Source organism: Limanda limanda, chromosome 6, assembly GCF_963576545.1.
Source record: "Limanda limanda chromosome 6, fLimLim1.1, whole genome shotgun sequence".
NCBI classification, from domain to species: domain Eukaryota; kingdom Metazoa; phylum Chordata; class Actinopteri; order Pleuronectiformes; family Pleuronectidae; genus Limanda; species Limanda limanda.
Window position 1 is genome coordinate 27,057,549 of NC_083641.1, and position 27,847 is coordinate 27,085,395.

The following is a 27,847-nucleotide window of genomic DNA, read 5'->3' on the forward strand; positions in this document are numbered from 1 at the left end:
CATTTGCTCAATAATTGGATGAACACAGTTTTCCGAAGACGAAGGGAGAAAGTAATCCTTTCCATAACATAAATGTAATTTACTATATCTATACACTCCTCTATTTTTTTTAATAGTAACCCTCTTCACACTTAGCTATTATGTCGACCCTCATGTCTTTTGAAAGTGAGAACTGAATTGATGAGGACAGAGGGTTCGTTTTTGGGATATCTCACATTTATAATGGAGAAAACGCTTTGTGTAAATTCTGCTGTGTTCCTCCTCTTCAAGGTTCTGTTGCTGACCAACTTTAAACACGGTCCAGAGATTGAGATCTGTCCAGTACCCGAGGAGGTGCGAGACACTTTGGGAGAGCTCCACAACGACCTCCTGCTTCACTGCGGTGAGACATTCTCTATAGATCTGGTGGATTTTTTCTAATATACAGATGTGAATCTTCAAGTTTTATTTTGCATTTGGGATTTTGAGGCAGTGTTCCCATTGCACACATGCAGGAATACAAATTGAGGAGGAGGCAGAGGAGGAGGAGGTGGACGCTTCACTGGGCGGCCGACTCCTCAGTCTGGTGGACAAGATCCGGAGCCTGCGCAGGAAGAAGGAGGAGGAACAGCCAGAGGTCGATGAGGAGTCAAAGCCCGGTGAGAGTAGCAACCAATTAATCTGTGAGCTTGATTTTGTCAAGCATGCACATTCCATATTACAGATATAAGTATTATTTAAATGTAAAGCTGCAATATTCATAAGAGAAATACATTTTAAGATGAATATAATTGACGATACTCCTTTTTTGTGCTTTATCAAGGCACCCTCCAGGAACTGATCTCCCACACCATGATCCACTGGGCCCAGGAGTCCTTCATCCAGAACCCTGAGCTGGTGCGCCTGATGTTCAGTCTGCTCCACCGACAGTACGACGGCCTGGGCGAGCTGATCCGAGCGCTGCCCAAAGCCTACGCCATCAACGCCATCTCCGTCCAGGACACCATGGATCTGCTGGAGTGTTTGGGGCAGATCCGCTCGCTGCTCATCGTCCAGATGGGACCAGAGGAAGAGCGGCTCATGATCCAGAGCATCGGGTCAGTGTGGGGGTGGAGCTGTGCACCCTGTAGATTACTATACACGAGGGATGTGATAGTGATAGTGTCTAATGTTATCTGAAACACATTTCCAGGAACATCATGAACAACAAGGTGTTCTACCAGCATCCTAATCTGATGAGAGCTCTCGGGATGCACGAGACCGTCATGGAGGTGATGGTCAACGTGTTGGGAGGAGGAGGAGACTCGAAGGTGACTCACAGGATTCTGTTTGTTTGGTTTATTCAGTCTAATCACTCTAATTGATTTCATTGTTAAGTCTTCACCAGTGCACAGTACTAATGTACGTGATTACTTTCCTCTGCAGGAGATCCGATTCCCTCAGATGGTGACGAACTGCTGTCGGTTCCTGTGTTACTTCTGTCGTATCAGCCGACAGAACCAGCGCTCCATGTTTGACCATCTCAGCTACCTTCTACAGAACAGTGGCATTGGCCTGGGTCAGTCTCAGCCAAATATCTTCATTCTGAATATTCATTTTACCACTTACAGTATTAAAACCCCCTTTATCAACGATGTATTTAATGTGAACATCCCATTAAAATGTGAAACTTTGTTTTTGGGCAATAAACAAATGAACATAAAAGACCAAAAATTGCTCGCTGTACTGTTGGCAGCTAGTAAGAAATGTGTCACGAGGAAATGGTTAAAAGTGGACCCTCCCACCATTGATGAATGGATTGAAATTGTGTATGAGATTTATGTTATGGAAAAGATATCTTTTACCCTCAAGGTCGAGAAAGACATTTTTATAAGACCTGGACCAAAGGGACTGAGTATGTAAAACCAGTTAAATCTGATTTTATTTGAATATACTTGTGTTTTGTGTGATCCTCCTTTTTTTTGATGTGATGTGCGCTCCCCGGTTGTGTTTTCTTTACCTCTGTTATTGTTCCTACATGGAGTAGTTTAGGTCCATAAAACAAAAACCCCAGAAAGGCAGTATGAACAAAATCACCCAAAATTTCTACATCCATCCTTTCTTATGTCTTTGACAGACTAAAGCTGTATTTAATGTATGTGATGGAAATGTGCATTTCTAAATAAAAAGAGAATTTCAAAAACCCCCTTTATCTTCCATGTGCAGGTATGCGCGGGTCCACCCCTCTGGATGTGGCTGCTGCTTCCTGCATCGACAACAACGAGCTGGCCTTGGCTTTGCAAGAGCAGGACCTGGAAATGGTTTGTGAACATTTAAAAAGTCAACACAGAAAAAGAAACGATAGAGTCGAAATAAATTAACTCTTTATCTTCTAATCCCTGCCGGTGATGTAGGTGGTGACGTACTTGGCCGGCTGCGGACTGCAGATGTGTCCAATGCTCCTGGCGAAGGGATACCCGGACATCGGCTGGAACCCCGGTGGAGGAGAGCGATACCTGGACTTCCTCCGCTTCGCTGTCTTCGTCAACGGTCAGCCCCGGCTTCAAATGAGCTTCATGAGTAATGACCTGTGAGCAACGTCCTCTAACACTTGCACTCCTCGCAGGAGAGAGCGTGGAGGAGAACGCCAACGTGGTGGTGCGTCTGCTCATCCGTCGCCCTGAGTGCTTCGGCCCCGCCCTGAGAGGAGAGGGGGGGAACGGTCTGCTGGCCGCCATGGAGGAGGCCATCAAGATCTCCGAGGATCCAGCAAGGGACGGACCGACTGTCAAGAAAGACAGACGCTTCATGTAAGTGACGGTGGAGAAGGTTTGACACCTCACACCCACTGTGAACTGTCCAGGTCAAACTTTCTGTGACCTCACAGGTAGAGTAAAAGATATTTTCTTGATTGGCAGGTTCGGTGGTGAGGAGCAGCATGAGGAGAACCGCTTGCATCTGGGAAACGCCATCATGTCCTTCTACTCGGCCCTTATTGATCTGCTTGGCCGCTGCGCCCCGGAGATGCATGTGAGTGGAATACGGCTTTTTCACACCATTCATTTCTCTGAAGCCTCGAGCAGCAGAGGTCACGGAGGTATCTGATGAGCAGCGGTGAGTTTACAGTATGTCGTAAATGTTTTTATCTGCAGCTGATCCAAGCCGGCAAGGGTGAAGCTCTAAGAATCAGAGCCATCCTGAGATCTCTGGTGCCCATAGAGGATCTGGTGGGAGTCATCAGCTTGTCTGTGCAGATTCCTGCCTACGGCAAAGGTTAGATACTAAGTCGGGATTATTATACCTAAAGTTTTTTGGCATTCTCCTGCATTTTTAATTTTGTCTGTCCGAACCACAGATGGAGGGATTATTGAGCCCAAGATGTCCGCCAGCTTCGTGCCCGACCACAAGGCGTCCATGGTGCTGTTCCTCGACAGAGTGTACGGCATCGACAACCAGGACTTCCTGCTTCACGTCCTGGAGGTCGGCTTCCTGCCGGACATGAGAGCGGCAGCTTCTCTGGACACGGTGAGCAGAGGAAGACACAGACCTCAAGTCAAACAGACTTCTGTCATCACATTAGTGTAAAGAGTTTTTCTTTCTTCTTCTCTGAATGTAGTTGGCGTTCAGTACAACCGAGATGGCCTTGGCGCTGAACCGGTACCTCTGTTCAGCCGTCCTGCCGCTGCTCACCAAGTGCGCCCCCTTGTTTGCCGGGACGGACCACCGGGCCATCATGATCGACTCCATGCTCCACACCATCTACCGCCTGTCCCGTGGCCGAGCGCTGACCAAGGCTCAGAGGGACGTCATCGAGGAGTGCCTCATGTCGCTCTGCAAGTCAGTAACCAGACCAATTCCTCTTCCCTCATTTTACCTCTTTGTCAAGAGAAATGTAAAATGAAAATCGTGTGAGAGACACAGAAAACAAAACAGTTTTATAATTTCCCATGATGCACTCTGGCTCTCAGGTACCTCCTGCCCTCCATGCTGCAGCACCTGCTCAGACGGCTGGTGTTCGACGTGCCCATCCTCAACGAATATGCCAAGATGCCTCTCAAGGTTTGCTTCTATTTGTTTTATCTTTCTTACATTTTACAACAATAGATAAACAACTTGTATGTCAACAGTAAATATCATTTTAAACAGGTGATTTGGCATATTATGGGTTGTAGAGGTGAGATTATGCCCCAGAAAACATACTGAAATGATGTGATTCTCTGTATTCACCATTAAGTTGCAGTATATTATGATTTAATTACTCCCTTCTGTCCTTTTGTCATTCCAGCTGCTGACCAATCACTACGAGCGCTGTTGGAAGTATTACTGCTTACCTAACGGATGGGCTAACTTCGGGGTGACCTCTGAAGAAGAGCTGCATCTCTCTCGTAAACTCTTCTGGGGAATCTTTGAATCTCTGGCGCACAAGGTGAGTGATGACACCGTCGGAGCTTCACTCGGTTAAAGCCTCAGGCCGTTTGTTAAACTGACTCCTCCGACGTTTTCTGACTCTAGAAATATGACGCCGAGCTGTTCAAGATCGCCATGCCCTGCCTCTGTGCGATAGCTGGAGCCATCCCCCCCGACTATGTGGACGCCACCTACTCCTCTCACGTGGAGAAGAAGGCCTCTGTGGACGCTGAGGGCAACTTTGATCCCAAACCAGTGGAGACCACCAAGTGAGATCATGGTCCAGTTACAGTCCAGTACAACAGCACCTCTCTGATAAACTACAGAAACATAACAAGACACCTCATTGTAATTATCTTTAATGCAAAATATACCATAATTAATGCTTTTTGAAGATTGTTTTTAAGATTTTTTAGTAAATTATGAGCAACTTGTTAGTGATCATTAAATATTTGAACAATTTATTAAACAGTTAATAGTAATATTGTCAGTTTAGATACAGATAGGCTTGAGTGTCCAAAGCACTTGAAGGGAATAATTAATTTTGATCTTATAAGGTTACCACAAGTGAATAAAGATATTTAATGTATAAGTTATAATATAAAACAAATCTAAAGTGTCTAAATATAGCTAGACCTTTTATATTTTGTTGATTTGTGTATTTACATTATCTACAAATGTTTCCAGCAATGTTCAAACCAATAGAAATACCCAGATTTATTCAGTTTTATTGTACTTTGGTCGCCTTTTAATTGCAACCTGGTCTTGTGTGATGGCTTTGAGGGAGAGACCCCCCCCCCCCAGCAGCCGAGGTTGCACTTTGTATGTTTACCAGTTTGCAGTATTAACTGGGAGAAAATGTCTCCACAGCACCATCATCCCCGAGAGGCTGGATCTCTTTGTCAACAAGTATGCTGAGCACACTCACGACAAGTGGGCTTTTGAAAAGGTCAGTTTTACAAATTGTAAACGACGTTCAGTTTTTTTTGCTGATTTGATATCGTGAGTGTTGTTTGATGATTTTCTCAATTGTTAAATACATTTTTCAGATTCAGAACAACTGGACCTATGGAGAGTTGTTAGATGAGAACGCCAAGACTCACCCGATGCTTCGGCCGTACAAAACCTTCTCTGAAAAGGTCATTATCACTTATCCCCTTAAACAGAGTCTCATAATTGCACACTGTAAACTGTAACAAAGCGTATTTTATTTAAATTTTTAATTTGTATTCAGTCTGAATGTGTCGTTAATCCTTAAATCCCTTTCTCTCCGTTTCTCAGGACAAGGAGATCTATCGTTGGCCCATCAAAGAATCCGTCAAAGCCATGCTGGCCTGGGAGTGGACCTTGGAGAAAGCTCGGGATGGCGAGGTGGAGGTGGAGAAGAAGGCCACCACACGCAAGATCTCCCAGACAGCTCAGGTACAAGAGAGAGGAGGGAAATCCAAAATGGATTCTGGCTTATGAGGAATCCTGCTGTTCTGAGTACCTCCTGGAGTCATTCAGAGATGCTCAATCCTCACACGGAGAGTAACTGTTCCCTTGTGTTTTCTGTCTTCAGGCCACTTATGATCCCAGTCATGGTTACAACCCTCAACCAATAGACATCACAGCGAATGCCCTGTCCAGGGAGCTGCAGGTATGAATCCTTCTCTCACTAATCTGAGCTCATTATTCAGGAACATGACAGATTCTCTCACCCTCTCTGTGCAGTCTATGGCTGAACAGCTGGCTGAGAACTATCACAACACCTGGGGCAGGAAGAAGAAGTTAGAGCTGCAGGCCAAAGGTGAGAGCTTCTCTCTTCTCTACACAGGAACACATGTTGATGGGCTGCAGGCTTTTGAATATGATTTGTGTTTCCTGTCAGGCGGCGGCAGCCATCCACTGCTGGTTCCGTACGACACTCTGACGGCTAAGGAGAAGGCTCGGGACAGAGAGAAGGCCCAGGACCTGCTCAAGTTCCTCCAGCTCAATGGATACGCTGTCACCAGGTAGGGAGGAACATTTCAACATCTCAGATTCAGTACAGATGGATTTGTGCTTCCTCTGACCTTCAAACTTTGTGTCCAACCATTTCAATAACTTTTTGAAAACGACAATTTGATATTCACACCCACTTTATAGACTTTTCTTACGAATGTGAGAGAGGAGAGCATCCACTGAGACCGATCAACTATAAACACCTACATTTTTAGAGACCATATATCGACCACAGTTCTAATTATCTGTTTATTTATTTACTCATCTCTCCATCCCAGGGGCATGAAGGACATGGAGCAAGACATTTCCTCCATCGAGAAGCGTTTTGCTTATGGTTTCCTCCAGAAGCTTCTGAAGTGGATGGACATCGCGCAGGAGTTCATTGCTCATCTCGGTACTGTGGATGGAGAAAGGCTTCTCATGGCTAAACGTTCTCCAGGGTGGAAGAACAAACCATTTGAATAAGGGATGACTTTTCTTTTCTTTCACAGAGGCTGTGGTCAGCAGTGGTAGAGTGGAGAAGTCCCCTCATGAACAGGAGATAAAATTCTTTGCTAAGGTGAGATACCCGATGTGTTGTTGGGTTTTAGGCTTTCGAAATAAAACTAATTATTGCCGCTGATCAGGCTTTTTATGAGCTAATTAAGATGTTAAAATTCTTATTTCAAATTCTAACTTCTCAACATCTTTACCCAATCTTAAACATTTATATACAGGGTTCGTACGGTCATGGAAAACCATTAAAATGTGTTTTTCCAGGCCTGGAAAAGTCATGGAAAAAAATAATTTCCCAAAAGTTTTGGAAAAGTCATGGAAATTTGTTATATTCATATTTTCATGTCGTTCATTTACGCTTTAAATGTTTTAAATAATTCGTATGCTTTTAAAGAAATACGTTTAAAATATAAGCAGGCATATTTAATTTCATTTAAGGTATACTGTATGCCTTGGAATTGTCATTGTTAGTTTGAATACTACTTTTTGTCACTTTTTCGCGTATACACCGAGATTTCACAAAATGTTCGGTGATGGAAATTTGGTTAAAGTTATCGAAAAGTCATGGAAATACATTGGTCAAAATTTGTATGAACCCCTGTATATATAAATATATGTTTTCCCATTACACAGCTTAGTGGAGGATGCCTGACCCGGTGCGGGACTCGTATCAAAGTAATGCTTTTTGTTTGTATTTATTGGATTATCATTACAGATTCTATTACCGCTGATAAATCAGTACTACAAGAACCACTGCCTGTACTTCCTCTCCACGCCTGCGAAGGTCCTGGGCAGCGGAGGCCATTCCTCCAATAAGGAGAAGGAGATGATTGCAAGGTTAGTGCAGTAAACGTTGATTTCGATGGAATCGTGTGTGACTTCACCGTGTCCCTCTCCCCTCAGTGCAGTTCTCTCATGTGTTAGTGTCCGTCCTCTCCCTCCTCCACGTCTCGTCATCTCTCTCCTGTTGTGGAAATATCCTTCATTTCCGTGACCTCCCTTTTGCTTTTCTGTGTCACTTCAAACATATTTCCTTCCCTGTTACCCCCCCCCCCCCTTACCTGTTTCTCCCTCCCTTTTTCCTCTTTTCTCCTCTGACCTCAGTATCTTCTGTAAGTTGGCTGCTTTGGTGAGACACAGAGTTTCTCTCTTTGGTAAGGAACCTGCATGGTGGCGTTACGCCCTGTCACCATCTCTGTCCCTCTCCATCTGTTCTACTCTTCTTGAGTTCCCTTCTTTATTCCTCCAGATCTTCATCCTCCTTTACACCCTCTCATTCACACACTAATCAGCGTCGTATCACAGATTTACTTCATCTCTCTCTCTCTCTCTCTCTCTCTCTCCTTGTCACTGAATCTCCACCTCTAACGCTTCTCTCTCTCTCCAGCTCAGCTTCTGCTTGGCCTTGATGTTTTTCTTAGATCTGGTGTTTTTTAAAAAGTGTCTTTGGTCTTGAATTCAGATTGTTACTCACAAACAGGGAGTGATTAGAGCATGATCGTCTGCAGTGGTGTCGGGTATCTAGGGATTTGTTATTGTATTGTTGTATTGTCAGCCTGGCTTATATGAAGCACTACATGCTCTTCATTCTCCGTCCCCCTCTCACCACCCTGTGTTTTCAATAGTCAGACACTGGTATGTATCCTGTGGTCACAAGACACTGGCAAGCACCACACACTGAGTCCGTGACCTTTAGCTTGACCAGTATAAAGGTCAAAGTGCACCACTGTAGCTGTAACATTGTGCTTTAGTCAATTTCAAGCTGAAAAAATGTGTTATTGGGCTTTTTACAGATAACATAGCCCATGGTTCAACTATACTGTAAATACCTGTTTGAGATTCCTCAGTTATGTAACTTATCTTGAAAATGTATGGTTTTCATGTGATTTTGTTTTTTTGGCCGTTTTTCCTAACACAACCGACTGTAACTGTTTGTTTTCTGGTTTTAAAAGTTTCTACTTTGTTTTGCTGTTTTCAGGAACGGATGCGGGCGCCGTGGTGAACTGTCTTCACATCCTCTCTCGATCGCTGGACGCCAGGTACCACACCGTCTTTCCACATCACACCCCCCCATCCATCACTCCCCAAAGCAGACCCATTTACTTGTTTCTTTTGTGTCGGACCTTCTTTAGGACTGTGATGAAGTCGGGTCCTGAGATCGTGAAGGCCGGTCTGCGTCAGTTCTTTGAGAGCGCCGCAGACGACATAGAGAAGATGGTGGAGAACCTGAAACTGGGCAAAGTGTCCAGTAGAAACCAGGTCAGAGACGCAGCTGTACAGCTTTTTTTTTAATCTTGTCGTGTCTTTCAAGCAGCAGTGTCTTGTCAAAGTCGGTGTTTGAAGAGAGGAGACCGCAGACCCAGTACTTACATGTATATAATGTTTAATACAAGAAGTTTCCCAGGTCAGGACGAGCTCTACAGACTCAGAGACATCACACAGCCAAATAGTGAAAATCTGACTTGCCTCTTGCAAGACAACAAGTTTTATTGGGGAGGTAGAGATAGCATGACATCACACAACAGGGTTTCTGATTCCTTTTGGCCATGCGTTGTACCTAAGAATTACTCATCCATAAGCGGGTCAAAGATAGTTTAGAGAAGGGAGGAAACTTAACAGCACACATCTGGAATAGTATTTCAAAGTCTGGGCATTAGAATCAAAGCCCTCTTAGGATATTAACGTCTTTATGTTTTATAACCATGTTCAAAAGATCTCTTAGTTAAATATACCACAATTGTTTGTTTTTATTTTTCACTTATACCTGTGTTTTGTGCTCCTGTAGGTGAAAGGTGTTTCCCAGAACATCAACTACACCACCAAAGCTCTGCTGCCGGTCCTCACGTCGCTGTTCGACCACATCGCCCAGCACCAGTTCGGAGACGACGTCATGAGTGAGTGAATCGTTCTCTCTCCTTCATCTTTTGACCGACACACAGCTAACGCATCAACCTCTCTTCTCCTCTTCCTCAGTGGACGACTTGCAGATATCCTGCTATCGCTTGATGTGCAGTATCTACTCTCTGGGCACAGTGAAGACTCCACATGTAGAGAAGTGAGTAAAGACCCATCTGTCCTCGGAGGAATTCAGAGGCAAAGCTTTTAACGGTCAATGAATACTTTCAAAAAACGATTGTGCATTGAGTTGTATTTGATTTGACATGGATATGTTGGTGTGTTTCTCCTGTAAAGGCAGCGACCGGCTCTTGGCGAGTGTTTGGCTCATTTAGCAGCTGCCATGCCAGTCGCCTTCCTTGAGCCTGAACTGAATGAGTACAACGCCTTCTCTGTCTACACCACTAAGACTCCCCGAGAGCGAACCAGTGGGTTCTACTATCTTCTACCCTTTTATTATACATGTGTGACATTATAAGAATGTGTTTCCTGAATCGTTTCCTGCCACTTTTCTCCCTCCTTAGTTCTGGGTCTTCCCAGCCAAGTGGAGGAGCTGTGCACCGACATCCCCGGGCTGGAGATCCTGATGAAGGAAATCAACGACCTCTCTGAGTCCGGCGCTCGCTACACAGAAATGCCCCATGTGATCGAGATCACGCTGCCCATGCTGTGTAACTATCTCCCCCGCTGGTGGGAGAGGGGCCTGGAGAACTTCCCCGATCAGGAGGGCCAGCTCTGCACCTCGGTCACCTCCGAGCAGCTCAACCAGCTGCTGGGAAGCATCATGAAGATCGTGGTGAACAACCTGGGTATCGATGAGGCCTCCTGGATGAAGAGACTGGCAGGTGAGCAAGCAGAGATTTCACAATAGAAGGCTCTCAGGTTATGTCAGACATTCTCACATTCTGTATCACGGATATTTGGAGACTCTGAACCTTCTTACAACCTTTGAACCGACTGTCCACTCCTGTCTATCGTCCAGTGTTCGCCCAGCCCATCGTCAGCAGGGCCAAACCAGAGATGCTGAAGTCTCACTTCATCCCCACCATGGAGAAGCTGAAGAAGCGTACGGGGAAAGTCGTGGCTGAGGAGGATCAGCTGCGCATGGAGGGAAAGATCGAGCTGGACAGTGAGAACGGGACCATCCGGGACGAATTCTCTGTTCTGTGTCGGGACCTGTACGCTCTGTACCCGCTGCTCATCCGCTACGTGGACAACAACAGGTTAGGATTCTGAAAAGTTTCAAACTGTGCTGACACTGTTCTGAGTGACTTACAATCAGTGTATTCAATGGACACATGTATTTTGTATTTTAAAAGATGTCTAAGTGTTCAAAAACACTGGCAAATAAAAGCAATCTATTCAAGCACGACCATCTATGACAGTGAAATGAGGAGTTAACATAGTATTTGTTTTACTGCAGCTTGTCTTGCCTGTTTATAAAGATAAAGTTTGAAGATAATTCCACTCCCATCTGTCATTAGCCTTCTCAGCATCTCAGGATAAATATACTACATTTTAATTTTGTGTTTGCAAATAGAAAGAAAAATGCTGTTTGCAAAATAAACACATTCAGAGGATACTTGTTGATTTGTTTATTTGTTTATTTAGAAGGATCCCCATTAGCCCTACCCTAAGACAGAGCTACTTTTAGTGGGGTCCACATTTAAGACATACATACAGATATCAAACATTTAAAACATACATTACAATACCAATATCAAACATTTAAAACATACGTTAAATTACAAATATCAAAAGTTAAAATACATTAAAATAATGATCATACAATTTTATATTACAGATATATAAAAAATTAACTTAGTGGTTATGCAGTTTTACCTTTGTCATGATATAAAACACTGATATATCCAATTCCATAGAAGCGAAAACTGCAAACCATGTAATAGAATACTACACATACAACAGCTGAATCTCGGCTCAGTCTCTTGATCTTCTCCTGTGTGTGTTTGCAGAGCAAGGTGGCTGACGTGTCCGGACCCAGATGCAGAGGAGCTGTTCAGGATGGTGGGAGAGGTCTTCATCTTCTGGTCCAAATCTCACGTGAGTTCCCTGTTGTCCATGCTCGTCTCTGGTTTTTCTGTTTTTCTGTCGCTGTTTTCCTACATTTTTCCTCGTGTTTCTTTATTCCAGAACTTCAAGAGGGAGGAGCAGAACTTCGTGGTGATGAACGAGATCAACAACATGTCTTTCCTGACGGCCGACAGTAAGAGCAAGATGAGCAAGGTGAGAGTGGACCAGCACACACACACACGTCCAAGTTAAAACACAGCTTCATACTTATCAAGAGGTTTTATTCACTTACTAGAGCTGTAACTCATTAAGAAACTAAACTCTAATAATAATATTTCATTAACACCATCCATTTCAAGCCGGGATAGTTGCTATGGATAAGACTGTCAGGTATATTGCAAATAATAATTATATTTTTATAGATATTATAGAATTTTATGTAACTAAAAAATCCTTTTCCAGGACAATGTGAGTGGTAGTTACGTAGCGTTCAGGCAGTGGTCGAGTGTCGCTAACTCTGTTCTCTCCTTGTATCCTTGTCGGTGTTGGACGCTGGGCCACTAGGCCGGAGACGGAGAGGTTAGACTGTGTTTGTGCACGAGCGCTGTGCTGACCGCATGGCACCCTGAGTTAGGGGGGGGGGGTTTCATCAAGCTCTCCCACCGACTGCTACTGCTCTTACACACAGACTCCAGTCACACACACATGCACAGACACACACACAACAGGGTAATGATGGTTGAAGGAAACATTGTATCACGCAGGTTTGGTTGAAACAGCTTTTGTCAGGAACGTGTTGTGTGAGTGGGACGTATCTGCAATGAGTGTGTGTGTGTGTGTGTGTGTGTGTGTTAGAGATGTGCCTTTTCTATGCTTTTATGTGTGTTTGTACATGTGTGAGTAGGGGTCCGGAGCGGCTTGATGAAAGCTCTTTGCTGGAGGTTGTTGTGGCCTGAAAGGATTCATGGCGCTCGGTTGAGCATCTGGCCGAGCACCATCTCTCTGTTTGTGTTTGGGTGATAAACACTTTGCCTTTAGACGGTCGGATTCAGGCGATGAGCTGCTGTTCCATCTGTGGTTTGGAAATGTTGTCGTTGAAGCTTGGGTTTTGTTTCTGTCGTGGTGAGGATTCCTGCGCTGGGGGGGACTCTTCTCTTTACAACCCTAAAAAGTCACATCATCCCTTCTTTACCGCTGCCTTTAGATCTGCTCTGTTCCTGTCTGTAGCACACGTAGCTGACAGCTGTCATCATATTTACTAACTGGACTCCATGTCTAATTCATTGACACCATTAAATTGTTAAATCATTCAGTACCTCATCAGTGTTTGATGTTTTGTTTTAAGTGGTCGCTGTAAGAGGAATAAGAAAAAACCTCCTCTCCGTGGCGATCAGCAGAGCATTACTGAGATTTGAGTTTCTGTTGACTGATCATCACGACGCCTCTCTCTGCCCACACACACACAAACACACACACACACACACACAGACACACACAGACACTGGGGGCAGAGTGGGCGTGGTGAGGCCAGACAACAGTCGGTAATGAGCCCTGGCCGCCTCAGGACAGGAGTGTGTGTGAGAAGAGCTCCAGGGCGACGGAGCTGAGCCGTAGACTTGTGCTGCTGTGTCTGCTGGACAGGATGTGTCCCTGTGCTGCTGGCCACTGCTCTACTAACAGTGAGGCTGCCATGTGTGAGAAGACTGTAGCAATGAAAACACCTGAAACCTCAATCCCAGGTTGAGGTTTCCAAGGAACCGTAGCTGTTGGTCTGTCGTCATCTGAGGTGCAGTTATTTTTTGCTTAGCTGTGGATTCAGTGTCTCAGCATGTTATTGCATTAAAATGTCCTTTTTAAGAAGTTTCTCTTAGTCTTTGTTGAAGATCCTCAGAAGCTTCTGGGCTCTTAAGACATTTTCTGGGAAAAAAGGACAGTTGTGGTGTGTGAGGCTGTGAATGGAGCTTCTCTTTCTTCCTCTAGTCCGGCGGCTCGGAGGAGGATCGCACGAAGAAGAAGCGTCGGGGGGATCGCTACTCCGTGCAGACCTCCCTCATCGTGGCCGCTCTGAAGAAGATGCTTCCCATCGGACTCAACATGTGCTCACCTGCCGACCAGGAGCTCATCAACCTGGCGAAGCTCAGATACTCACTGGTACTGTGAAGCGTCCAAGGCCGACCCATTGACCACACTGGGTCCAGATAGATTGTTATAGTATATTGATATAAAATAGATTTTTGAAATTTTGTGTTATGAATTTGTTAAGAGTGTGAAATACGTGGAAAAGTTTTTTATGTGAATCTTGTGTTTTCGTCCTTGTAGAAAGACACAGATGAAGAGGTGAGAGAGTTCCTGCACAACAACCTGCATCTTCAGGGCAAGGTGAGTCCATCTTTTAATTGTTCTACAGATTAAAAACATACAAAAAAACACAAATTCTTCTTAAAATGTGTTAAACCCTGTCCCTGTGTATCAGGTGGAGGACCCGGCCATGCGCTGGCAGATGTCTCTCTACAAGGAAATGTCTGGAAAGGCTGAAGATGCAGAGGTGCCTGCGAAGGTGGTGAAAAGAGTTCAGGAGGTTTCTGCTGTCCTGTACCACATCGAGGTGGTGAGTGTAGACACAAACACAACTCAACACAAGTGACTGTGGACATATTCTGAGCAGGGACTTGTTGAGCTGATATCTTTTCCTTTCCTCAGACCGAGCATCCCTTCAAGTCAAAGAAGATGGTTTGGCACAAGCTGCTGTCCAAACAGCGCCGGAGGGCAGTGGTGGCCTGTTTCAGGATGACGCCGCTCTACAACATCCCCAAGTAATCATTTTTCTTCTCTCTCTTCAACAACAATATGTAGTCGAGTCTGAAGAGTTTAAACCGATGTCTTCTCGTCTCACAGGCACAGAGCAACCAACATGTTTTTGGACGCGTACAAGCGCAACTGGTTGGAGACGGAGGGTTACTCGTTTGAGGACAAGATGATCGACGACTTATCAGTGAGTCCGCCTTGGTTTACTTCTTGTGCAAATGATTTTGACGGCCCACTAGGCTTTTATCCCAATTCATGTCATCTCTAACAATTAGAAAGCCTTGGAAGGGGAAGAGGAGGAAGAGGAGGAGGAGACCGAGACGAAGCCCGACCCCCTTCATCAGCTGATTCTTCATTTCAGCCGCACAGCTCTAACGGAAAAGACGTATGAGTCACTTCCTCTCACCACGCCGCAGCTATGTGAACTGTTCTTAGGGTTGCAAAATTCAGGGAATATTCAAAGTTGGAAACTTTCCATGGGAATTAACGGGAATTAACGGGAATATACGGGAATATACGGGAATAAACTGGAATAAACTGGAAATTTTGTGGATAATTTATGCTAACTGTATTTACCTTGTCATATACAGACATAAATATAAACATTTTGTTTTGTCATAGGCTGATTTGAGGCCTGAGGAAACTTTGGGCACTTGACTATACGCTTCTGCATCGTTGTGTCATTCTTAACATAGGTCTTTGCACAGTATTTGCAAATGTACACAGCCTTTCCTTCTACATTGGATGGGGTGAAATGTCTCCACACATGAGATAGTGCACGTGGCATTGTTCTGTAGAATAAGATGAGAAAAAGTTAGTAAAAAAACACTAATGCAATGCCAGAGATATAAATAGTTAGCCAAACAATTCATCTGTAAAAATATTTTACAATTGATGGATAAATGAATGGAAATAGGCTAGATGAACAGATGAACAATCCTCAATCACCATGCTAATATATTTTCCCGAGTAATATCATGGAAACTTACCTGACTAGTCCTTCACTCTACAGCAGGCCTCAATAGCCCTGCTGTAGAGTGAAGGATGCTGGGAGTTATCTGTGCATGTGATGGAAGAATGCACAGTGGAGGGTTGGAACTCAACATGCTTTAAAATAGATTTTTGAATGATGTTTTTATTGCTCAGCATTTAATTTGCATAGTTTTTTTTTTTTTTTCTAAATTCCCCAAATTCCCAAGCTTAACTTCCCATGGAAACTTTCCGCCCCTTTGCAACCCTACCTGTTCTCCAGCGACACTCGTTGATTCCTGTGTTATATTTCGTCTCGTTACAGAAAACTTGACGTCGACCATCTGTACATGTCATATGCTGATATTATGGCAAAGGTAAGACATCTCGTTGCTTTTTTAGACGCTTTGTTTATTCTGTGAGACCATGACATGTCCTGGTCCTCAGTCCCTGACTCTGTGTCCTCTCTCTCTGCAGAGCTGCCACAGCGGTGAGGAGGACGGAGAACAGGAAGGGGAGGATGCAGCCTTTGAGGTGCAACAGACAGAGATGGTATGGGGGGACCAGGGGAAGGGGCACAGGGGAGCCAGCGGAGCAGCAGCTCCCGACACGAGTGACCACACCACTCGATCACACTCCGCACACCCCCCCACCACCACGACACTTCTCTTTCTCTCTCTCTTCCTGGCTTTTCCTCGTTCACTCACACCACTTGTCTCCTTCCTGCTCTGGACTGACCTGTGCATGCCTTTGCTGGAATCCGCCCGAACGATCGCCTCGGCGTTTCGGACTCGAATTTGTTTGAGTCTCTAAAAGTGCATGACTTGAGTGCAGAGAGATGGTGAAGCTAAAGACGACAAAATGAAAACACCAGGTCAAAACAAACCACTGATGTTTGGGTAGCTGTCAGAATCACAACCATATCCCAGCACCATTTAATATGTTTCTCTTACAGCAGAAGTTAAATAAATAGACATATATTGAGTTTTCTACATTTTACCTACCTGAGAATATTAGGTATTAGTATGAAGAAAGTTTTGTGTGGAGATATGAGCAGAGGGAGGCTTCTTCATAGTTCTTAAGAGTTTTCAAAAGTTATTTGTCCAAAAACATGGCTGTAAAGATATTCAGACATCCAAAGATTACTTTTTTTAGCTGTGTTTCTTAACTATCATGAAGCATTTATGCAGCCACACATTAAATATGGACTGAGATCTCAGTAGTAAATCAACTCCTTAGTCTGATTAGCTATTTGAATGAAGGTCTCAATGGTTTGTTTTGCTTGAATCCAGGTTTGGACACTGGGATGTGGCAGCTGTAGATCCACGGCTTTTTCCTGGAGGGCAGCATCACCCGTCTGGACGGCAGGAATCTCTATATTACATTTTTTAACCAATTGAAGATTATTTCTATCTCCATCTTTTGCACAGACATGTGATGCTGCCACCCAAGACAGAACCGAGAAGCTAGACTTTGTGAAACTTTGATAATCAGGGTTTCTTTACCAGTAGAACCAGCTCTCTTGTGCTGAACCTAATGTATCTGTGATCAGACCTGCACACCCCCCCCCCCCCCCTTCCTTGACTGACACCCTCCGGTACTCACCTGCTATTCGCCTGATAACAAGTAACAGATTTGGTTTGTCTTTACTTTGAATTGGAGAATGTTAACAAGTCTCCCTCTCTGTGCTCACGAACAGTAAAAGCCTGCACAGTCAGCCTTAAGTGCACCGTCCCACCACAAACACACACACACACTCATGCAAGCATACTATCACACACACACACACACACACACACACACACACTCATGCAAGCATACGATCACACACGCACACATTCATCCAGACAAACTCACACACAACCCTCTTTTTTCCCCCACTCATCACGAAGACTGCAACCAGAGAAGAAGTTGCTCCGTAACTTTTTTAAAACACAATCAGGCTCATGGGGGGAGGGGGGGTTGTAGACCAGTTGTGGGTGGCTGTGGGGGGGGGGCTCTGTGCATGGTGTGCAGTGGGTGGGGGACATCTAACCTCTTTTTGTCAACAGGATGACCACTCGTATCACTTTTACTACGACAAATGAAACAAAGGAAATAAGAGAAAAGTTGCACAGCAGTTAATTGACTAATTGTAATAAGTGCAACATAGTTTTACACCACACAGTCTGTTTTAATAATTTAAACTCTTCATATGATATTGTATATTAGCAAACAGTAAACAATATCTTTATAAACACGATAAAGTTGTTCAAACTGGAATCATTCATCTAGAAAGTCAAATTTTTTTCAAGTCAAATGGCAAATGTAGAACTTTAATTGTCAATATCCCAACATTAATTTTTTGCTTAGAGTAAATACAAAAAATGTAAAGAGTAAATCAACTCTTTAACACAACACTGCAGCTCATCACTGTGTGTTACTGTTGTTAGCAGTCGCATGTTGTATGTGTTAGTCAGAATGGTTCTTCATCAGAAGAGTGTGTGACGTGTGTGTTGTGTGTGTTGTGCTGTGGGAAACAAATGTTTGCTGACTCGAGAAGACGTCGACCGCTGGAATAACGATCCCCACTAATCCACGTTGTGTTCCAATGGAAGAGACTGTGTGCGTACACGTGTGAGTGTGTGAGTGTGTGAGTGTGTGAGTGTGTGAGTGTGTGTGTGAGTGAGTGAGTGAGTGTGAGTGTAAGTGTGAGTGGGGGGCAGTGCAATCGCTGTTTGCAGGGTTTCAGCCGCGTCCTTCTTGCTCTCCTCCACAGGAAAAGGAGATGGAGAAACAGAGGCTTTTGTACCAGCAGTCCCGTCTACACAACCGTGGGGCTGCAGAGATGGTGCTGCAGATGATCAGCGCCTGCAAAGGTAGATGCTAACCACACACACACACACACACAGACACAGACACACACACACACATCTGTAAACTCAGACCGGCTAAAAACAACATTGTTCGGTCTTTATGAAGAGAAATGATGCATGTGTGTGTTTGCATGTGGAGCAGGAAGTAAGATCTGATCTTCCCAGATACCAGGGGGGACACAGATTTGACATGTTTTGCTAAAATATGAATTGTGATGGCTGAGATGATCCATGTCAAATTAAAAGTTTCCTCTACAACTCATTTGTTTCAGGCGAACCCGGAGTCATGGTTTCTTCTACTCTCAAACTGGGAATCTCCATCCTCAATGGAGGCAACAGCGCCGTACAGCAGGTAAACGCAGCCTGTCAGATGTGTGCTCACTTTCTAGACAGTTATATTTCTACGTTTTCAGTGTGACTGATGATGCTAAATCTTTTCCCGTCTGTGTGCAGAGGATGCTGGATTATCTGAAGGATAAGAAGGACGTGGGATTCTTCCTGAGCGTTCAGGCTCTGATGCAGACCTGCAGGTTCGTGATGAACTCACAGTTTTTCACCTTTCCTGAGTTTGAATCACTAACGAGTCTTATTTAAACGACTGGATCGTTAAACTAGAGATCGTTAAAGTGACTGAGTGTGTTGTGTGTCGACAGCGTTTTGGATCTGAACGCGTTTGAGAGACAAAACAAAGCTGAAGGACTTGGGATGGTTTCAGAGGAAGGAACCAGTGAGTATGACAGACAGCTTCCTACTGTCACACACACATTTACACACACACACACACACACACACACACACACACACACACACACGTCTTTGTTCTTGCACTTCACTTGATTTGTATTTGTAGTTGTATTGTGTAGTGTGCTATTGTGTGTCTGTGTGTGCCTGTGTGTGCCTGTGTGTGTCTGTGTGTGCCTGTGTGTGTCTGTATGTTCCTGTGTGTAGATGCCTGGTTGCAGGTAAGTTGTGTGTGTCGAGTGTTTCTAGCCGTGGCAGCATTTTGACTGATGTTTGAAACTAGTGATGTTTGGACTCACTCTCTCTCTCTTTCCCTCTCTCTCGCCCCCGCACCTCGTTCACTTTGCCCATTTCATTTACCCCCCCCACGTCGTCCCCACTCATCTATCATTTGCTGCTCTCGCGGTTCTCAGATAAGAAGCTAGAACGTGGTAAATGAAACTCTGCTGTCAAACCTTCTCTCCCTCCTCCTCCTCCTCCTCCTCCTCCTCCTCCTCCTCCCTCTGTCTCTCCTCCCTCTCAGTCAACACCTCACTAGTCTTCTCCTTGCTGTGGACTTAATATGCATTTCATTTCACACTCAAGGAACCAGTCAAATCTAACTTTACATTCACTTCCTGTTGTGTAACATCGTATAAAAGACGTCAGACATCGATGCACAAGCTGCTGAAGTTTCACTCACAGATTCTGCCTCTTTTCCTCGGGAAGTGATTGTAAAGTGAGGTTTCTTTTCTTGAGTGTTTTCATCACAGATCTACTGTAACTCTGACAACTCAGTCAATTCCCAGGTGGTAAATCTCCCTTTCTCTGTGTCCTACAAAGTATGAAATGAATTGCAGTAGGACAAATCTCTGAGCCCGGGTTCGATTCCAGCCCAAATATACTCTCTCCGGTCCCATAAAGCCCTTAAAAACCACCCAGTTACTTCACCCACTACAATATCTGTGTAAAGTAACTGCATACAGATCTCAATGCATCCTGAGAACCTGGTATTTGTTTAATGTTTAATGCACGATGCAAGTACAACTACAAACTACAACTCTGTCCTATTTTACATATTTTTACATCATCGTCAAGCAGTAAAATCAAACTGCTTAATGTAAATGTTCCAGAAAACTGTGAAAACTCAAACAGGATGTTATAATGCGATGGAGATGTGTCCACATAATGCAGTTGATTTTTGTTGTTACTTCTGAGCATGTTTGTGCATTTTTGAGAAACACAAGTTGTTTTTTTTTAAGTTGTCTTAAACCCGAAGGCACTTTTGAAGGCACAACTACAGGCTCTAACTCACACAATCTGCATTTCCCAGCATCCAACATACATACATATGTTATTTGATTTATCTCTCGTTCTCTCCGCTCACTGGAGTTTGCAGAGTTCAGTAGATCTGTCCTGCATGGCTGCGTGTCTTCACCTTCTCTCTGTGCTCATCGTCACACTCGTGTCCTCTGTCGTATTCTGTCTACATTACATATCTGTTTTTCCACATGTGAACTGTGTCTTCATTTATCCGTGTATTTTTAAATGTGATGTGACCTGAAACAAACAGAGGTAAGGGTTTTGTGGGGGGGGGGGGGGGGGGGGGCAGAGGAAAGAAACCTGGAGTCTCCGTCCGGCTTTTTGTACTAACATGTTCAAATGAAAGAAGACAAAGTCTGAGGTGATGTAACACGTTCACTGTTTTTGTGTCACGCTTCTTCACAGACACACGCATAGAACATACAACAAACAAGTATACGATTTTTGTTTAGAATATTTGCTTAATATTTACTACCACACGTTTTACTTCACTGGAGCAGTTTGCAGTGTTCAATTAAAATTAATTTATCATCTTTTCACCAGTGTTGATTTTAATTAACACAGATTTTATAGTCTAATAGTAAAATAACATTTAAACCCTCTTAACAAGTCTGATTCACATTTAGATTTTGTTTTTAAAAACACAATAAAACGTTGAGATGATTCCACTTCCAAAGCAGTTTTTAGAAATACTTTTAACTTAGTTTTTTCAATGAAAGATTCCATGTTGTCATGGTTATGCATTTCATTGGGACAAATACTTACTAAAAATACTCTTAAGCTTTAATGACTTGTTAAGATGGATTTTCTAACACAAGTGTTATTTTATTACTTTGACTTTCCTGTTCCTTTCCGTGAAAGCAGAATAGAGCTAAATTAAAACCAATAAAAAGTTCTGAATGCAAGGAGCTAGGACAGATATCTTTCTTATATACTAACTACACCTATAAACCTCTATTTTAAGGATTTTTTAAGTTAAATAGCAGCAGAGAAGCTTTGTTCACTGGTGTTTTCCTTTAACACAACCTAATCCTCTGTGCTGGTTTCCCTCGTAACTGTGTTTTCTAACTGAATAAAAACTTTTCATTTTTTGCACACACTCATTTCTGCATTTTTTCTCTTCCTCTGTCCAGATGAGAAAGTGATGGCAGACGATGAGTTTACATGTGACCTCTTCCGCTTCCTGCAGCTTCTGTGCGAGGGGCACAATAACGGTGAGTCACTGCCTTTAATGTTTTGTACTAGATTTCAAGTATTTCTACTATTTGAATGGTTGAAAGCAACATTTGTGGTCGATGTTGTTTTCTGTGATCAGATTTTCAGAATTACCTGAGAACTCAGACAGGAAGCACCACCACCATCAATATCATCATCTGCACTGTGGACTACCTGCTGCGACTGCAGGTCCCTGTCACACACTGAGTAAACCTGAATAAACCTTAACTCCAGGTCCTCCACGTTATACATTAACTTCCTGAACTCCTTCTGTGTGCAGGAGTCCATCAGTGACTTCTACTGGTACTACTCAGGGAAAGACATCATGGATGCGCCCGGCAAGAGGAACTTCTCCAAAGCCATGACTGTGGCCAAGCAGGTCTTCAACAGCTTGACTGAGTACATCCAGGTCAGAGAGAGTCCCACCTCAGAAACAAAGACCCTGTTATTTTCCTACAGCTCTGAGCCTCTAACTTCCCACCTCTCTTTCACCATCAGGGTCCCTGTACTGGGAACCAGCAGTCACTGGCCCACAGCAGGTTGTGGGACGCCGTGGTCGGCTTCCTGCACGTCTTCGCTCACATGATGATGAAACTCGCTCAGGTGAGAAACATCCTAACATACGCACACTTATTTATGTCCCTGTGCATTACATTATTTCATTTCAGGGATCGTATCTCTAGAATCTATAATTCTCCTCGACAGTCGATAAAACAAAATTTTCTCCTCACTTTTCCACTTTGAGTTTTGACTAATCTTGTGAACTGTCTCTCTCATGATTCCTGCAGAGTAAAGTATGTATTTATTTGATTATTCTTTGTCTTCTTTATTCTTTTGTGTTTTTTATTCTTTGTGTTTTTTATTCTTTGTGTTTTTTATTCTTTGTCTTCTTTTCAATTAAAGTTATTTTGTTAGTTTGACCAACTTTCTTCCTCTGTCCTCTGTCAGATTGTTTCTGCCTCTTTACTGAGATATTTTACATGATGTATATGGAGGACCATACATGACATAAGTATAAATAAATAAATGTAGAAATAAATACAGAAATAAATAAATAAATAAAAAAGGAAATTAATTAATTAATACAGAAATAAATAAATAAATACGTTAATAACAACAGAAATGTCTAAATAAATGTCTTCCACATTTATTTATTTATTTATTTATTCCCTCATTTCTGTGTGCTTATGCTAATGAGAAAGGCGGGCCTAGCCGCAGTCTCATGCAGGATTGGTCACAGGAGTGTGATGATCCAGCCCTTCTACTTCTGCCTTCCAATGCTGACTGGTGTCCAGTAGCTGTTTGCAGTGTTGAGCCGGTTCACACTTAAAATGAACTAGTTCAAGTTCAGAGGGTTAGTTCAGGTTATTTTTTATTGGGATGATTAAGGTGTCAGTAGTCCTGACTGTGAGCGTCACGTCTCGTGTTCTACTGAGCACAAGGAGAGAGCAGAGAGGAGGAGGAAACAGAAACTCCAGCTCGGTACAAACCAGCTGCAGCCTCTGCTCTGCGCAAGAAGCAGCTGATCTCTGAGCAGATGTGACCAGAGAAACTCTGTGTTTTCACTGTTTCCACTGTTCTACAAAGTCACTCAGCAGCGGCTTCACGGTGACGAGCTCAATTCTCAGTCACTGCTTCTGTCTCAGAGCGAGTGTGTGGCGCTGAGGGGGACGGAGCCCCGGGGCCTGTGAGTGTGTGTGTATAGCTCAGTTGACCAATCCTGCTCGAGACTGAGTTTGTGACCTCCTACCTCATTTACATATGGACAATTAAATGTTGAAATATAAATGTGTTATTAATAAATAAAAGTTGAAATAATTGTGGGAATAGATAAAGAAATAAATGAATACATGTGGACATGAATACAGAAGTAAATGAATCAATGTGTTAAACTTCTTCCCATAATTATTTCAACTTTTATTTATTTCAACATTAATATTTCAACATTTAATTGTCCATATGTAAATGAGGTAGGACGTCACAAACTCAGTCTCGAGCAGGATTGGTCAACTGAGCTATACACACACACTCACAGGCCCCGGGGCTCATTAGCATAAACACACAGAAATGAGGGAATAAATAAATAAATAAATAAATGTGGAAGACATTTATTTAGACATTTCTGTTGTTATTAACGTATTTATTTATTTATTTCTGTATTAATTCATTTGTTTCCTTTTTTATTTATTTATTTCTGTATTTATTTCTACATTTATTTATTTATTTATTTATACTTATGTCATGTATGGTCCTCCATAGATGTTTATATATACATGTATAAGTATACGTATTTACACAACATTGTACTTATTGGCTTAAATGCACATATTAGAAATTATACAATATGGGCTATTAGATATTATATTATATTAGCTCATATGATTGAAATGCATTTACATAATAATTCATTGACAAGCTTTCTTACTGCACAAGCGTCTAACTCCAGTAAAGACGGTGGAAACAGTCTGATTCAAAAAATGTGTCCGTTTGAAAACGACCAGTCTTAATTTTTCTTCCTTTGGTTCTATTTGTTATTATTTGTCACCTTCTGATTCTATATAAAAACCACTAATATTACTCACCTACTTAATTTGAATATCGTCTTATACTGACCAGTGCTGAGGTTTGATTGTGTGTTTGCTTTGTGTGTCTGTGACCTGTTTGACCTAACAAGGAGCTGCAGTGTTTCCTCCTGCTCTAACTCTGGTGATGTTTGCTACTGATGCTGCTGTTAGAAAAAAAAGACATTTTTGTATTTTTATATCTTCTATATATTTTTAAGATGAGATGTGGTCATATTAGTTTAGAAATTATTTGTTATTTATTATTTATATCATCTATTACTATTTACTTTATCACAAATCAGCCACAGCATTAAAGTGTGTAAGTGGTTTCAATGTTCCTGAAAAATCAATAATGTGATTTAATAGAGTAAGTTTAAAACAATCTGTGATTGGCCACAACATTAAAACCACTCCCATCTGTTTTAATGGATAAAATATCTTTTATCTATTTTTTAATCAGGTGTTGGTCTGATAATTATAATTTAGAAGATGTGTGGGAGACGACAGCAGTCGCAGTTCTTTATAAAAAGAGAAATATTTTTCAATTAAATACGAAAATGAAGTAAAAATGTTGCTGATGACATTTTTATTCTGGTGTGTAACCCCCCCGCCCCCCCCCTGTCAGATGCACCCCGACCCCGGACAACGAAACGGCGTAAGATTCTGTGTCTCTCTGCGATTATCATTCCATTTAATGTCCCATGCTTTTCCTCCTGAGGGGCTCACGCTTCACCGTGTTGTTAAATCCACAGTTTAACAACCAGCTTCATCCCCCCCCCCCCTTCCCTTTGTGTATCTCATCTGCAGCAACTCACGGCTTCTCTTTGCATTCGCCAGGTTCACCAGCTTTCCACGTTTTTCTAACAAGCCATCAATTCAGTTCTAGAAGTTAAAGTGAACAGCAGTTAGAAACACTGCATGTTCAGACAGATTCAACATATTAATCAAGTATAAATATGCTTTCGGAATTTGTGAAAGTTCCTTTGTTGAAGAGAGAAAACCTAAATTTTATGTGTATACAAGTAGCACAACAGAGTATTTGGGGCATTAACAGGAAAGGAAATCTGAGATTACAGGAACACAGTATTAATGTGTGGTTTAACCAGTCGCCTGCATTAAAATGAGGAAGTTGGATTCTCCTGTGTAGTTATATTTAAGCACAAGTTTAATAAATAACTAAATGCTTCAGCACTTCTGAGAAAATTGTCTCTTTTGTGGTTCGACTGTGAAGCTTTTGTTTTGTCACATCTACGTAATGTTTATTGGGGGTTTTATATTTTCTTAAGACATTGGTTCAGGATTTTTGGATCCAGAAGGCGAGCATGTTTTCTCCTTGCTGCTTATTTTATATAATATAGTTTTCTTTATTGTGATAATAGGATTTTAGCCTTTTTTGTCATTAAAGTTAATGAAACATTCTCAAAATTCCAAAAAAAAAAATTAAATATGGCCGTAGTGCCCTAGAATAAAATACTTTTATTTCAAAACTAACATATAAGAATGTATTTGAACTTCTAGACCGTGTTCTATGAAGAGTCCATTCCAAAGCTTATTGATTGATTGATTTAAACATCTGGCTTTGCTCTTGTTCATTCAGCAGCTTGTTGTCTATGTTTCTTTTTAAAGTTTCCTCTGTGACTTCGCTCCGGCTCCCGACACCCGTTTCCTCTAGATCTCCACCAGCCTGACAACCACTTTATTCTCTGGTTATCTGCTGGTGCAGCTCTTCAGGAGTGAATACCTCTATGTCTTCATCGCTCCTGTGCTGCAGACACTTTTCCTGATAAAGGGGAAAAGGCAGAGCTGTCTAGCACAGTGCGCCCCCCCCCCATTTCTACCTGTCCTCCAGCGTCTGTCCTGCTTTCCATCACACAGAGTGTTACTGTTTAACATGTTAAAAATGCATATTCTCTATTTAACAATGCAAACCCAGGATCATTTTTGGAGTAGAGTCCAGTCTGAGGTAGCGTCTCTTCAACGTTTTTACGTCTCAGAGCTGAAACACACATGCTCTCAAATTAAACTGTCTGTCCACGTCCTAAGAATATTGTTTTCTCTACCGTCTTGTTTGTGTTTGGGGCAATTTCTCAGGATTCCAGTCAGATTGGGCTGTTGAAGGAACTGTTGGATTTGCAGAAAGACATGGTCGTGATGCTTCTGTCGTTGCTTGAAGGTATGAAGTCCGGTGACGTGCTCGCTCTTTCACTCACAATCCTTTTGAACTCCCCTCACCTCCTTCACCTTGTGCTTCTCCAGGCAACATAGTGAACGGCACGATCGCCAGGCAGATGGTCGACATGCTGGTGGAGTCCTCCAGCAACGTGGAGATGATCCTCAAGTTCTTCGACATGTTCCTGAAGCTCAAGGACATAGTGGCGTCCGATGCCTTCCGGGACTACGTGACTGACCCGCGTGGGCTCATCTCCAAGAAGGACTTCTCCAAGGCCATGGACAGCCAGAAGCAATACTCTCCCTCAGAAATCCAGTTCCTCCTCTCCTGCTCGGAGGCCGACGAGAACGAGATGATCAACTTTGAGGAGTTTGCCGATCGTTTCCAGGAGCCGGCTAAAGACATCGGTTTCAATATTGCTGTTCTGCTCACGAACCTGTCGGAGCACGTTCCTCACGACACCCGCCTGCAGAACTTCCTGGAGCAGGCCGAGAGCGTGCTCAACTACTTCCGCCCGTTCCTCGGCCGCATTGAGATCATGGGAGCCAGCAGGAAGATAGAGCGCATTTATTTTGAAATCAGCGAGGCCAACCGCAACCAGTGGGAGATGCCGCAGGTCAGAGAGTCCAAGCGCCAGTTCATCTTTGACGTGGTCAATGAGGGCGCTGAGAGCGAGAAAATGGAGATGTTTGTGAACTTCTGTGAGGACACCATCTTTGAGATGAACATCGCTGCGTCCATCTCCGAGCCAGAGGGAGACGGTGCAGAGGAGGAAGATGACGAGGAGGAAGAGGAGGGTGCAGCCGAGGAAGTGGAGTCTGGAGACGGTGAGGAGGGCAATGGAGAAGACGAAGGCCCGGAGTCCACCTCAGCCTTTGCCGACTTCCTGAAGAGCGTGGTGGACTTCTTCGGCATGTTCACCTTCCGTAACCTGCGGCGTCGCTACCGCAAACTCCGGAAGATGACCGTGAAGGAGATGGTGATCAGCCTGGTGACATTCATCTACACCGTTGTGATGGGAATCCTGATGTTCGTCTACAGCGTGTGTAAGGGCTTCTTTACATTCATATGGAAAGTTCTGTTTGGCGGCGGCTTAGTGGAGGGCGCCAAGAAGATGACGGTGACAGAGATCCTAGCCAGTATGCCGGACCCAACGCAGGATGAGGTTCACGGGGATCTACCACCTGAACCCCGAGCTCGAGATGTTCAAGACGTGGATGAAGAGGAGGAACACTTGGATTCAGGCGGCGGAGAGGAGGAAGAGGAGGATGGTGAGAAAGGGGAAGGGGGACGCCTGCCTGGCTTCAATACTCCTGGGGGACTCGGAGACTTTGGCGAGACGACAACTGAAGAGCCTCCAACTCCAGAGGGGACGCCGCTGCTGAAGAGGAAGCTGGTGAGATGCTCCGTCTCGTGGTTGTCGACTGTCAATGCGTTGATGTGTTTGCTCTGCA

The 27,847-nt window shown here is 43.4% G+C and overlaps 1 protein-coding gene across 1 annotated transcript in view; it reads left to right on the forward strand.

Moving 5' to 3' along the window:
* The window catches only part of ryr1b (ryanodine receptor 1b (skeletal)), a 64,051-nt gene that overhangs the window by 31,935 nt on the left and 4,269 nt on the right, over positions 1–27,847 (forward strand). Inside the window, exons 39-94 of the mRNA XM_061072600.1 lie at positions 271–382; positions 495–638; positions 803–1,076; positions 1,172–1,289; positions 1,405–1,537; positions 2,185–2,279; positions 2,373–2,508; positions 2,585–2,768; positions 2,877–2,988; positions 3,111–3,231; positions 3,314–3,483; positions 3,575–3,795; positions 3,927–4,017; positions 4,244–4,384; positions 4,471–4,634; positions 5,236–5,314; positions 5,415–5,504; positions 5,647–5,787; positions 5,927–6,004; positions 6,079–6,154; positions 6,236–6,359; positions 6,627–6,742; positions 6,840–6,907; positions 7,559–7,680; positions 7,948–7,997; positions 8,822–8,882; positions 8,976–9,102; positions 9,629–9,737; positions 9,817–9,898; positions 10,036–10,166; positions 10,263–10,583; positions 10,721–10,961; positions 11,715–11,802; positions 11,893–11,985; positions 12,337–12,351; positions 13,753–13,923; positions 14,092–14,151; positions 14,246–14,380; positions 14,473–14,585; positions 14,668–14,764; positions 14,853–14,962; positions 15,872–15,923; positions 16,024–16,098; positions 18,305–18,404; positions 18,674–18,753; positions 18,855–18,931; positions 19,055–19,128; positions 19,556–19,573; positions 21,578–21,658; positions 21,760–21,848; positions 21,940–22,068; positions 22,158–22,262; positions 24,849–24,878; positions 26,157–26,186; positions 26,315–26,396; positions 26,480–27,789. Of these exons, the coding sequence (XP_060928583.1) occupies positions 271–382; positions 495–638; positions 803–1,076; positions 1,172–1,289; positions 1,405–1,537; positions 2,185–2,279; positions 2,373–2,508; positions 2,585–2,768; positions 2,877–2,988; positions 3,111–3,231; positions 3,314–3,483; positions 3,575–3,795; positions 3,927–4,017; positions 4,244–4,384; positions 4,471–4,634; positions 5,236–5,314; positions 5,415–5,504; positions 5,647–5,787; positions 5,927–6,004; positions 6,079–6,154; positions 6,236–6,359; positions 6,627–6,742; positions 6,840–6,907; positions 7,559–7,680; positions 7,948–7,997; positions 8,822–8,882; positions 8,976–9,102; positions 9,629–9,737; positions 9,817–9,898; positions 10,036–10,166; positions 10,263–10,583; positions 10,721–10,961; positions 11,715–11,802; positions 11,893–11,985; positions 12,337–12,351; positions 13,753–13,923; positions 14,092–14,151; positions 14,246–14,380; positions 14,473–14,585; positions 14,668–14,764; positions 14,853–14,962; positions 15,872–15,923; positions 16,024–16,098; positions 18,305–18,404; positions 18,674–18,753; positions 18,855–18,931; positions 19,055–19,128; positions 19,556–19,573; positions 21,578–21,658; positions 21,760–21,848; positions 21,940–22,068; positions 22,158–22,262; positions 24,849–24,878; positions 26,157–26,186; positions 26,315–26,396; positions 26,480–27,789 (7,446 nt within the window). The remainder of the gene's footprint in view (positions 1–270; positions 383–494; positions 639–802; positions 1,077–1,171; positions 1,290–1,404; positions 1,538–2,184; positions 2,280–2,372; positions 2,509–2,584; positions 2,769–2,876; positions 2,989–3,110; positions 3,232–3,313; positions 3,484–3,574; positions 3,796–3,926; positions 4,018–4,243; positions 4,385–4,470; positions 4,635–5,235; positions 5,315–5,414; positions 5,505–5,646; positions 5,788–5,926; positions 6,005–6,078; positions 6,155–6,235; positions 6,360–6,626; positions 6,743–6,839; positions 6,908–7,558; positions 7,681–7,947; positions 7,998–8,821; positions 8,883–8,975; positions 9,103–9,628; positions 9,738–9,816; positions 9,899–10,035; positions 10,167–10,262; positions 10,584–10,720; positions 10,962–11,714; positions 11,803–11,892; positions 11,986–12,336; positions 12,352–13,752; positions 13,924–14,091; positions 14,152–14,245; positions 14,381–14,472; positions 14,586–14,667; positions 14,765–14,852; positions 14,963–15,871; positions 15,924–16,023; positions 16,099–18,304; positions 18,405–18,673; positions 18,754–18,854; positions 18,932–19,054; positions 19,129–19,555; positions 19,574–21,577; positions 21,659–21,759; positions 21,849–21,939; positions 22,069–22,157; positions 22,263–24,848; positions 24,879–26,156; positions 26,187–26,314; positions 26,397–26,479; positions 27,790–27,847) is intronic.